A 12300-nucleotide genomic window follows, 5' to 3' on the forward strand; every position below is an offset into this window, starting at 1 on the left:
ACTCAAAAAACGTTGGCTCTTCCCTACTCGCACTCTTTTTGTCTCTCAAAATAAATAAACATTAAAAAAAGAGGAAGAGAATAACAATATATAGGGGGGAAAAGTTATCTTTTCTGAATCTGAGAAGTGCTAGGCACCCAGATAAAAACCCTGGATGACTCATTTCTTCAACCATGGCTCCCTCTACCCCCTTTTACACTTGCAGTGTTGACCACTACCAATAAGATCATGTTCTTTGCAGAGAACTAGAACTGCTCCAGAGGGTAGTACCTCGAGCAGGACATGCCCATAAGCTTGAGAAAAGTACTGCTTACAAGAAGTGAGTCATAACATCTCCATTGTTTCCAACAACAAAGTAGATGGAAAACACTTAACCCTTGCTAAATACTGCTTGAGGTCTTACTGGGTCAAATGTGTTAGACTGTGCCACAAAGTCCATATCTACCATTTTGCCTCAAAGGGGAATGTGGTGAGAAATGAGAAGAGGAAGAAGAGGAAAAAGGAAGAGGGGAACAAGTAGATGAGGGGGAAATGATGGAGGAAGAATTTTGATGCCATATAGAAATGACTGTAGAAATCATTTTTTTCACTTCTAGTCTTCAGCCAACCACCTACTTTTCTCTGAGCTAGATAGAATATTTATCAGTTATTAGAAAATAGTAAAATGTGTTAGTCTTCCTAGGGATTTTGTAAGAACGCTGTAATGCTTAAAAGACTAACCAAGGAACTCTTGGCTAACCAAGATTGATGTCAACAATAGTCTTGGTACTTACTTAATTTGTGTCAACTTGATTTCCCTTCCTCTTTAGAACATTCTCTACCCAGTTCAAGCTAAAGTAATGTCTCCTTTCTCTGCTCTCTTATAGCCATTGTTGCCTGTGCAACTCACTTGGCAACTAATCATGTCCTACTGCCTTGTGTCATCTCCTGTGTAAAGTATTTACACTTTTAATTTTTTCCCATCATTTATATTACTTTTTGCCCAGTTCTTCAACTATTTACATCTCTTACTGTTACTCATCTTTCCAACCAACCTATCATCTCATTAACGTGAAAGATCTCTGAGGGTTGGAACTTTATTTCAAACTTCTTTGCGTCTTCCATAATACCCAGTATTTCACACACATCTGCCACTTCGGAAATGTGTGCTGCCTTGATTAACTTTCATAAGTTTAACTCCTAAGAACACTGTTTTTGAAATCAGAATAATATCTACCATCCACTAAATAACTCTAATAAGTTTGGGTGACAGGTTCAAGGGCACTTGTTGCATTTGGCAGCCTCAAACATTAACCCATACTGCTGCCATTAGCATCCTCCCCGCGAAGGATGAGCGAGGATGCATTACCACGGAGAGCTCTTTGGGGCAGGTACTGAAGAGAAGATACAGGGTGGAGGGGCTGCTTGACCGTTTTCGGGGCGGGCGGGACTCCGCAGACCTGCGCCGCTCTGAGTGGGCAGACGGAGGGGACCTTTCGCACCTCACGGGGATGTGCGAATTAGCTGGCGTTCGGGGCGCGGTGGAGACAGCGCTAAGTACAGGCTCGCTGGTGGCTGTTGTGCACTGGTTGACATCTTCCTTTCCCGCTCACGGACTTCTGCAGACACGCGCTGCTCCGCGCGGCCGAGCTTTGCCCGGCGCTTTCCCTCGGGGCACTCTGCGAGCGGGGTGTCGGGGCCGCGGAGGCAAAGGTGCACGCTCGGGGGCGCGGGTTAAGTTGCGCACCTGGCACCTGCCACACGGCGAGACGCGGACCAACGAGCCGAGGGCCACCGCCGCCCCCTCTCCCCTGAGCGGCCCGAGGCTGAGCACGCTCCCGCGGGCCGGCAGCGCCGCGGAGAGAGTGGGTGGGCAGGCGAGGGAGGGGAAGGGAGAGGAAGGAGGGAGGGAGGGAGAGGGCGAGGCGCGTCCCCGCGGCGGGGGCGCGCTCTCGCGCGGGCTGCCGGGATCGCTCGCCGCCGCTGTGGTAATGTCCGCCATGTTGGCCATGGCGCAGGGAGCGGATCGGGCGGGCGAGCGGCGGATCTAGTGTGTGGAAGCGGCCGCGGGCGGCGGGGGTCTGTTTTCGGGCGGGGTGGGCGCCCATGCTGTGGCCGGGGGCAGTGAGGAGGAGGAGGAGGAGCGGGCCGGCCGCGCTGCACTGAGGAAGGAGGTGGAGGAGGCGGCGGGAGTCCTCCCCCCCTCCCCGCCCGCCCCGCCGCCGCCGCCCGGGCTGTTCCTGTAAGGCGGGGAGACAATGAGTAAACTCTCCTTCCGAGCGCGGGCGCTGGACGCCGCCAAACCGCTGCCTATCTACCGCGGCAAGGACATGCCTGATCTCAACGACTGCGTCTCCATCAACCGGGCCGTGCCCCAGATGCCCACCGGGATGGAGAAGGAGGAGGAATCGGTAGGGACTCGAGTGTTTATTACCCCCCCTTCCCTCCTCCCCCCTCCCCTTTGTCAGTCGGGCCTCGCCATTCACAGAGCGCTTTACGCTCGCTGGAGGGCGCCGCTGCCGCTCCAACGCATGGGACCCTACGCCGGCGGAGTAGCGTAAACCCTCTCGGCCGGCGCAGCGCCCGCCCGCGGCCGCCATGTTGTTGCGTCCCAGTGTTGTGATTAGCTCGCAGCGCCGCTTACGCTGCCGTAAGGGGGCCTTGCCGTAAGCGGCGGCCGGGAATGGCGCAGGGGATGTTCTGGCCGCACTTGGCGTACGGCCTCTGTTTACCTTCCACTCCGAACCTTCCTCCGGCACGGGGTTAATTAATGGGCGAGGGATCTTTTGGCTAGGAAAGGTTTTCTCTTCCCACTTTCAAATTTAGTTTTGCATTGGGTTCTCGTTGAAATTACTTGTGGAAAGTAAAGCGCGTTCATAACAAACACCTTCCTCCTAGCAAGGTAATCCCGGCTCCCCGGCCGGCGGTGGTGCAGCGGGATGAGGCGGTGCAGCACTGCGGCGGGGGAGGGCGGGAGCCGCGACTACCCAGCGGGGTGTAGCGGTAGAGAGCCGTTGACCGGCTAGCTCCGCGGCGGCGAGAGGGACGGCGCTGCCCACCTAGCCGGGACGGCACCGGTTCGGCACACAGCGTTAGAAAGCAAACAGGGATGTTCACCTACGAGCCGCTGGCGCTGCCCTGTCCCCGCGCCGCGTCCCCGGGAATTGTCATCATAGAGGGTGGTCTTTTGGAAGTTGAGGATTTAATGCATCCAAATTGATGGTTGCATTTTTGATAACACAACGGTTTCTGCAAAGATTCTGCTTTTCTCCCTGATGGAATTTGGCATACTGTTGAATTTTGTCTGGCTTGACTGTGTTTATGACTGGAGTGGTGTTAACTTGCGTGCGAAGTTCATAGTAACTGCACCCTCAAGGATTTCTTCAATGAACCTGCGGTCCCGCCTTATTGTCAACCCTGGGTGTGCGTGGATTGGTTCTCTTGCTTCTGTGACTGTCAGAAGAAGGCTCGAGGTTTCTGTGATTGGTTTTCTCTTTTGACTATTAATATTGCAGGAAATGCTTTTATGCCTTTGATTGGCTGCTCCAGTTCTGACCTCATTATATTACCCTGTTATTACTACTTTCTGCTGTGATTTAATCACATTTTTCTTTGGTCTTTGATTACTTGGAAGTCTTACACTTTCAGGAGAAAATGAATATGGCAACGGTATCGGGATGAACATTAAGTATTCAGCTTTTCAAAAAATAAGATGAAAACCCAACATTTGCTGTAGATTTAGATCTAAGTCATATGAGAATATTCTTTTTGTTTTAAAAATGAAGTTTATTTCTAGCAGCTCAATTTTCCATGGGAACGATAATTAAAATAAAGTTATAGTATGTACAAGAATTGAATTGGACTTTAAAAAACACAACTTTGTATTCCACAGAGTTAAATTTTTGTTAATATTATTGTATGGGATTTGACCCAAGAGGAGAAGTAGCTTATGAATCTTCAAGTATCAGTAGTGATGTAATTACTTGGATCCAGTTATTTGGGTTTGAGAAGAACTAAAATCAAGAAGCTTGTTCTAGAATGAACAATTAACCCGAAAGATAAGTTACTTTTTGTGAACTGAGCAGCAATATACTCACAGCTTTTGGTCCTTAGTTTGCCACATGTGTCTTGGTATTTTACCTGAATTTAGGAAGAAAACTTGCAGTTTAGTTATTTTTTTAATGATGTATTAAAAACAAACAATTAAACCCTTTCACTGTTAACTTTTTCAGTAACAGTTGTGATTTTCAATCTGGAGATTGGAAATCAGATTATAGTGGATTATTTTCAGTAGCCTGCTTCAGTTGCCCACTTCCAGGGAAGAAGAAATCCAATTTATGATGGAACTAGAGTTGAAACCCAGGACTTCTGACTCTTTGGTCCTTTCTGCCTCTTTGATGTTACAAGTGGTGGTACTTAAAATCAAAACAAAACTGAACAAACCCTGACAGTTAAGATTTATAACTATCTTTTGCTTCCCAGAATGTACAGTTGGGGTGTTCGTTTTTTCTTTCCTCTTTTTTAAATTAACGTGTAAGAAGACTTGTGCTTATATGAGTGACAGTCGATTCAGTTCTTCTGGTCCTGTTTACAGGACTTCTGTTACTAAGCAGAATTATTTGTTCACTTTAAAAAAATGTTCTGCCTTCGGCACCTGGGTGGCTCAGTCAGTTAAGCTTCAGCTTGATTTCGGCTCAGGTCATGATCTCATGGTTTGTGGGATCAAGCCCTAAGTCGGGCTCTGCTCTGACAGTTTCTCTGTCTCCCTCTCTCTCTCCCTCTCTCTCTGCCCTTTTCTCGCTCATGTGCACTCCCTCTCGAAATAAAATTAAAAAACTGTTCTGCCTTGAAAAGCAGTTCTAAGCAGCAGTAAAACATAAATTTCATAAATGTTTTGTGTTTCATTTGAGTTGTATTTCTTTTTTTTTCTTAATGTATGTTTATTTTGAGAGAGAGAGGGCATTCACGCAAGCAGGGGAGGCAGAGAGAGAGGGAGACAGAATCTCAAGCAGGCTTATACTCACAACCATGAGATCATGACCTGAGCTGAAATCAGGAGTCAGACCCTTAACTGACTGAGCCACCCAGGTGCCCCTGAGTTGTATTTCAATTCAACTTCCATTACCAACATGTTCTAGTTACTTTTGTAAGTATTTTTTAAATTATATAGACTTGTAAAAAAAAAAATAACAACCTTGGCTTGTGGATTTATAATTGTTGCTTTGCACTTCTAACTATCCACAATATGACTCCTTTCCTGCTTGGTTGACAGAATCTTTTGACTTCAGTTGAACCACCTTCATGAATCTTAACCTCCATTCTCACTCCGCCCCCACCCCGCCCCGGTAAAATTAAAAACTGTGTCTATTGGATTATTATTAGACTTTGTTTATATAGTCATTGACTCAGTTTTGAGTTATATTTTGATAATACTTAGATGAGATAGTCTAGGCATTCTTTGACATTGGTAGCACTCTCATCATTCTCTTAGCTCTTTCTTTTCTTTTGGGCATGTAGGCATCTTCTTTTGTTCCCTTTCCTCATTTTCCTTGTCTTTTGCCTAAGGTCTGCCAGTAGGCATCCTCCTAAACTTGGTCTCTATAGTGCTCTACATGACACTTGATTTAGGTCAAATACTGTTAACTTGTGTTTATTTAGAATCTAAACCAGAATGATCAGGTGATCATCACAACACCCCTTGAGTGTTGTATAGAGATAGTTGATGTTTTTTGATAATACAGTACTTAACCATTTTTCGACTACTACTTGTGTCCCAGATACTATGTTAATAACTTTACATACGATTAGTTCATTTAATCCTTTTTAAAATTAACTTTTTTGAGTTATTTATATGCAATAAAATGTGCTCATTTAAAGCATAGAGTTTATGAGTTTTGACAAACATGTACACACAAGGAAATGCCACCACAATCAAGATAAAGCAACATCTCAAACACCCAAAAAATTCCCTTGTGCTCCTTTGCAAGTCATTCCATCTACACCAGTAGTTCTAAGCAATTACTCATTTGTTTTCTTTCCCTATAGATTTTAGTATTGTTTTTTCTAGAATTACATTTAAATGGATTTCACATACTCTTTCGTGTCAGGCTTCTTTTGCTCAGCATGATGCATTAACGATTCATCCTTGTTACATGTATCAGTCCATTCCTTTTTATTACTGAACAGTATTCTAGTGAATTGTTGTAATATATTCATCCATCCATCTGGATATTTGAATTGCTTCCTGTTTTTGGTTTTCATTGAATCTTTGTAACAACAGCCTATGTAGTAGTATTGTTTCTGTTTTATGGATGAAAAAACTGTGGGTCTCACTGTTAGTAACTGGCAGGGCTATAATTCATGCCCTTGGTTTTAATATCACAAAACCCATTCTTATAACCACTGTGATTCATGTTGACTTCTTACAGAATCCCAAATTAGCTTCTGAACTGTTAAGTTCATTACAGGTTTTGTAAACATTGTTTTACTTTTTGTAATTGGGGAACTTTGAAAAATGACATTGATTTGATTGGAATATTAAATTACTAACTAGGGGCGCCTGGGTGACTCAGTCGGTTGAGTGTCCAACTTCAGCTCAGGTCATGATCTCGCAGTTCAAGAATTTGAGCCCCGCATCGGGCTCTGTGCTGACAGCTCAGAGCCTGGAGCCTGCTTCGGATTCTGTACGTGTCTCTCTCTCTCTCTGCCCATCCCCGGGGTGTGTGTGTGTGTGTGTGTGTGTGTGTGTGTGTCTCAAGTAAATAAACATTAAAAACAATAAATTATTAAAACAAGTAAGTAAATTGCTAACTGTAGTTTTTCATCACTTAATTGTGTATGATTTTTGCTTTTGGCTTTTCAGATTTTCTGTTTCTTTTTCCTTTTTTCTTAGAAGTTTATTTACTTTGCTTCTCTGTAGTGGTACCATTATGTTTATCTGAATGTTTACATTACCATAAGCATGTAAGAAATTTGTGGGAAACTATTATTTTTTATTGTTTAGATTTTATTTTAATAGAATATAATCTATGTAAGGACAAGGATCTTTGCATATTTTGTTCATTAATGTATTCCAAGTATCTGAAACTGTGCCTGGAACATAATATATGTTTGCTAAATGTTGGTTAAGTGTTGAATGAGCCTCTTTTTTTTTTTTCTTTCTATACTAAGATCTATGTTTTTATGAAACACTGTGTGTGCGTGCATGCGTGTGTGTGTAATTCATTAGCAGATTTTGGGAAATTATTCATGGAATTCTTTTTGGTTTCTTACTTTGATACAACATGTACCTAAATACTAAATGTATATATTTTTTCCCTCTTGAGTCAGAGGCCCCTTTAAATACACAATTTTGAACACATAGGTATGGCTGCAATATTTTTATTTTGTGTTAATTACCCTTCTCATAGGTGTATATAGATTTGTATAAGATACCTTTTTGTATTAGAGTGAACCAAAATTTCTATGAAGCATGTGATTCTGCTTATTTTCAATTTTTAAAAATGTTTTATTTATTTTTGAGAGAGAGACCAAGTATGAGCAGGGGAAGGGCAGAAAGAGGGAGACACAGAATCTGAAGACAGCTCCAGGCTCTGAGCTGTCAGCACAGAGCCTGACGCGGGGCTCGAACTCTTGAACTGCGAGATCATGACCTGAGCTGAAGTCAGATGCTTAACTGACTGAACCACCCAGGTGTCCAATTCTGCTTATTTAAAAAAAAATTTTTTTTTTTTAATGTTTATTTATTTTTGAGACAGAGAGAGACAGAGCATGAACAGGGGAGGGGAAGAGAGAGAGGGAGACACAGAATCCAAAACAGGCTCCAGGCTCCGAGCTGCCAGCACAGAGCCCGACGCGGGGCTCGAACTCACGGACTGTGAGATCATGACCTGAGCCGAAGTCGGACGCTTAACCGACTGAGCCACCCAGGCGCCCCTAATTCTGCTTATTTTTAAAGAAAAAGATCATGACTGATTTGAATTGCCATTTCTCCTTTTATGCTTTAGTTGCCTAATTTTGATATCCTCTTAATATTTTAAGCAACAGTGAGAGTAGGAATATATTCAGTGTTTCTTACATTTCAGAGTTTTTTTTGGCACTAATACATTTTATGTTTCATTATAGAGGAGTTCTAGAGAGGGTATAAAATAAAATTTCGTAAATTGATATTGTAAAAACACTGAGCATTTATTCTTTGAACAAAAGCATATACTAGCCAGTTATCATCTGAGTGCCCGGTGTTATCTAAATATGACATCAGGAAACTTTTGAAGGGGTAACCATGGATAAGAGTATTTGTAAGGCTGTGTGCTGGAGTGTTGCTAGGATTAAAATTAAAAGAAGAATATGATACAGAACTTGACTTCGGGAAATGTAAATGAGTCATTGAGGTCAAAAACATATCTGGAAAGTTAGCAGAAACTACCAGGTTAAGTTGACCTGACAAAGAGCATTAGAAATAGTTAAATTGTAGTATAGTTAAGAATTAGAGAAAACTGTTACTAGAATGTATAGAGGGACTGGAGAGAGATTTAACAAGTTGGGCTTTCAGGTTTGATTGTATGGTGTGTGTTGAAGCGAATACTTGAATCCAGGAATGTTTATTTTTTTTATTAAAAATTTTTTTTAAATGTTTTTATTTATTTTTGAGGGGGAGAGAAACAGAGTGCGAACTGGGGAGGGGCAGAGAGGGAGGGAGACACAGAATGTGAGGCAGGCTTCAGGCTCCGAGCTGTCAGCACAGAGCCTGACGTGGGCTTGAACTCGTGAACCACAAGTTCATGACTTGAGTGGAAGTTGGACGCTTAACCGAATGAGCCACCCGGGCACCCGGAATCCAGGAATGTTTACAGCAATTTCTGTGGATGTTAAGTAGAGTAAAGGAAGTTTCTTCCATTTTGCATGTATTTTATCTGCCCTTTTCAATCCATCATCCCCTGCTGATAGAGATTTCAGGAGGGTAGTACTGCATCATTTCTGAGCACACCATTCTCTTAGCTCTTTCTCTTTGGTTTTTTTGGACTTACAGATGGCTTTTACTTCTTCTCCTTACTTTGTTCTGTGCTATATCTTCAACACTAGAAACTGTTTGTAACAAAGAAGGCACTTACTAAATATTTGGTGAATTAATGAATAGAAGTTGAGGTGGAGATAAGGCTGCAAAAGGGGTACAATTATACCAGATGATAGATAGTTTCAAATGTTAGCCCAGGGGTTTGTAGAATGGTGTAGAAAAAAGAGCACTGACTTGCAAGTGTGAAGTCTCTTTCTAGTTTTGTTTCTGTTCTTTAGTGGCCAAATGATCTGGGAAAGTAGCCTACCTTCTCTGAGTCTCAGGTCATTCATCACTACCATCACAGCTACCATTTATTGTGCGTTAGTGAGTGTGTTGAGTACATGCCAGGCACTTTGTTAAACTCAGTAGGTGGTTTACGACTCATTATAACGATAGGATGTATAGTAGGTGCTATTATGTCTTTTTCTAGAAGACGAAGCAGGCTTTGGAGATTAAGTATCTTGCCGAAGTTCACTCCTACTTGGACTAGAACATAGTAAAGCCAGTATTTGAACTCAAATCCTGTGAGTGATTGAGTCTAGAGCTCTGACCTTTACCACTGTACTGCTTCCATCTGTAAAATGAGTGGGTTGAGAACTAGATGATACCTAAGTTTATTACATTTTCATTGTTCTATACTACCATGGAAGAGTCATTAAAAATTTTTGCCTCGGGGAATGATGTGAAAGAAGCTTTAAGGTGAATGCCTTTTGTAAACACATTTCTTTCTTTTTTTTTTTTTAATTTTTTTATTTTATTTTTTTTTGGTAAACACATTTCTTTAACACAAACTTTTAAGGAATGATTTATCTGTGGGGTAAGTTTAGATTTCATCAGTATCAGGTCTCTAAAAACGAGGCCTAAAAATGTTTAACAGGTAGGATCATTAGGTTGATTTCAAGTAACAGAAACCAAATCTGGTTTCTTTAAGATTCCTAGGTGTTGCCTTGAAGACCCCAAAGAAGGCTTGAATGGTCAAGGCTTGAGAATGCCAGGAACCAGGGCAGCTATGGGCTTTTTAGCAGCAAGTGACATTAATATCACTAAACTCTAACAATTCCCAGTCATTTGAGAGGTAGTAGTATAGTGTTGTGGTGAAGTGCATATCTTCTTCTTTGAGCCAGACTGAATGGTTTTGAGTTCATCTATAAAATCTCATGGGTTGTTGAGAGCATGAATTGTGTGCTTGGGACAGTTTGTGGCATTCAGTAAGCAGTCAATAAATATTAGCTGTTATCATCATTGTTATGTTTCTTTTGTTTCAGAATCGCAGATCCTGGTCATTATTGGTTTGGCTTGAATCAGGTGTCTGTGTACCTATAAGTCTGACAGGGGAGGTTAGTACATGAGTGCTGTTAAGGGCTACTTTCCTGAGAATGAGGCTTTAGTCAGGAGCTGCCCTTTAGACATTTACTGCTGGTGTGTATATAACATTATGACCAAAAGTTATGAAGTTAAATTGTTAATTAAATTGTTTTAATCCATAGTTTGATCCAAGGTGAATTTGGATACTTAGGGTATTTTTATAGACCTTAAGTTTGTAAGGTGTTTTAATGGGATAACGATATTTTACATATTTCACAATATAATGGTAGGATGTGTATTGCCTTTTTTAAATGAAATTTAAATTAAGGACTATAAAAGAAGTCTCCAGAATCTTTTTAAAGAAAGCATACCCTTCATACTAATTTTCCAAATAGTAAGGGATGCATTTTGTGTGACCTCAAAGAAGTTATTTAACTTTCCTGGCCCTTAGTTTCCTCATTTGTGAAGTAGAATTGGATTGAGTGACCGTTAAAGTACCTTTGGGTCTAAAAATTACTTGCTTCTGTGAATCCACATACCTATCTACTAGGTATATTGTCCAGAATGTTAATTAGATGAAAAGAACTAACAAACGAAAGACTAAATATTAGGAAGATACTAGTAGTTAAGCTTTATTTAAAGAGTTAATTATTGTAATCCTGTTAATTTGGTTTAGAGTCCTTTTTTTGTGAGGTTCAGTTATATTTATCCACTATTTAATACTGATTTTTCCTAGAGATCAAAAGAGAAGTACCTTCTGTATGTTTTGGATATGATCAGTTCCCTTTTCATGGAATTTTCTTTTACTGTCTCTTACTGTAAATATCCTGAATTTTGGTATACTTTTAGCCCAGACAATTTGAGTTTTAAAATAAATTTTTTAGTATCTCCCGCTTCTCACTTGAGGGATGTATGTGTATGTATGGATATGGATATATGCATGAGAGAGTGATAGATACTTGTTTTCCCATTTAGACCACATGCCTTAAGGAAGGTGTAAAGTCTTTGTTTTACTCAGCAGAGGCTGGATTACCTATGCAGGTTCTTACGTGGTAGAAAGTTTGTGATACAGGCATTGACCATAATACTGGCCACTGGGATTGGATTTGATTGTATTATTAAACGTACAGCTCTGCATCTTCATTTCAAGTACAGTTGAGGTAGAAAAACCAGTAATGGATGTGTAGGTGACAGCTGGTAGGAATAAGCCATGAATGAGACCAATGTAGATAGCAGTAGGTCCATCATGATTATTTGATTTTTATCTTAAAACTGATCCTTGCTGATATTTTGACTTGTTTACACTTGCATGAAATAGAACTTTGGGTTTGCCTAGTCTGGCATCCACCACGGTTTTTTTGTGGGATCAATAGTGGAGGAAGATGACAGCCACTTCCAGATTCTTCTTAGCACCATTTCCTTACATTTGTTTTTAGGTTTCTTTTTTCTTGCCAGCTAATATCACCGTGCAGTCAGAAGAATGCAGAGTGAAAGAGTCAGCCTCTCTGCTAGTTCTCTAACTCATATCTTTACTTCCAGCTTTCTCACTTCCCTTTTTTGGGAGGAATGTGGGCAAAGGCTAGGAGGTTGTTGGTTGGGGAGTTGACAAGCAGCCCTTATTTGTACTGTTAATTTGATGAAATTGGTACTTCAGAATTGTGCCTTAGGTTCCAGGCCTGGCCTCTGTCACTTTCTCTTTGGGCAAGATAAATTACTTCATCTCATTAAGCCACTTTGCTTCATCTGTTTAATGAGAAGTATCTTGAAAGGTAATCTTAAAGATTATCTTTTTGTGGACTTAAGTCAGTGCCTTATACAGGCAACTGCTTTTTCTTTTTATTATTAATAACAGTCTTCAGTTATATAGGCTAATAAATGTGAAGGAATATGGAAGAGTAAAATATACAGAGTATCTCCATACATTATTCTGTGGAATAGTTTCACATTTTTTTCTCCAGCCA

At 41.2% G+C, this 12300-nt stretch overlaps 1 protein-coding gene across 3 annotated transcripts in view; it reads left to right on the forward strand.

The window, feature by feature from the left end:
* Window positions 1-1934: 1934 nt before the first annotated feature.
* Window positions 1935-12300, forward strand: part of EPC2 (enhancer of polycomb homolog 2) — a 118918-nt gene continuing 108552 nt past the window's right edge. For 2 of the 3 annotated variants that reach the window (XM_015068378.3, XM_015068379.3), the window contains exon 1: window positions 1935-2390. In XM_015068378.3, the coding sequence (XP_014923864.1) occupies window positions 2238-2390 (153 nt within the window). In that variant the 5' untranslated portion in view covers window positions 1935-2237. The remainder of the gene's footprint in view (window positions 2391-12300) is intronic. The other variant, XM_015068377.3, reaches the window with a different exon arrangement.

Source organism: Acinonyx jubatus, chromosome C1 (genome assembly GCF_027475565.1).
Source record: "Acinonyx jubatus isolate Ajub_Pintada_27869175 chromosome C1, VMU_Ajub_asm_v1.0, whole genome shotgun sequence".
Taxonomy (NCBI): Eukaryota; Metazoa; Chordata; class Mammalia; order Carnivora; family Felidae; genus Acinonyx; species Acinonyx jubatus.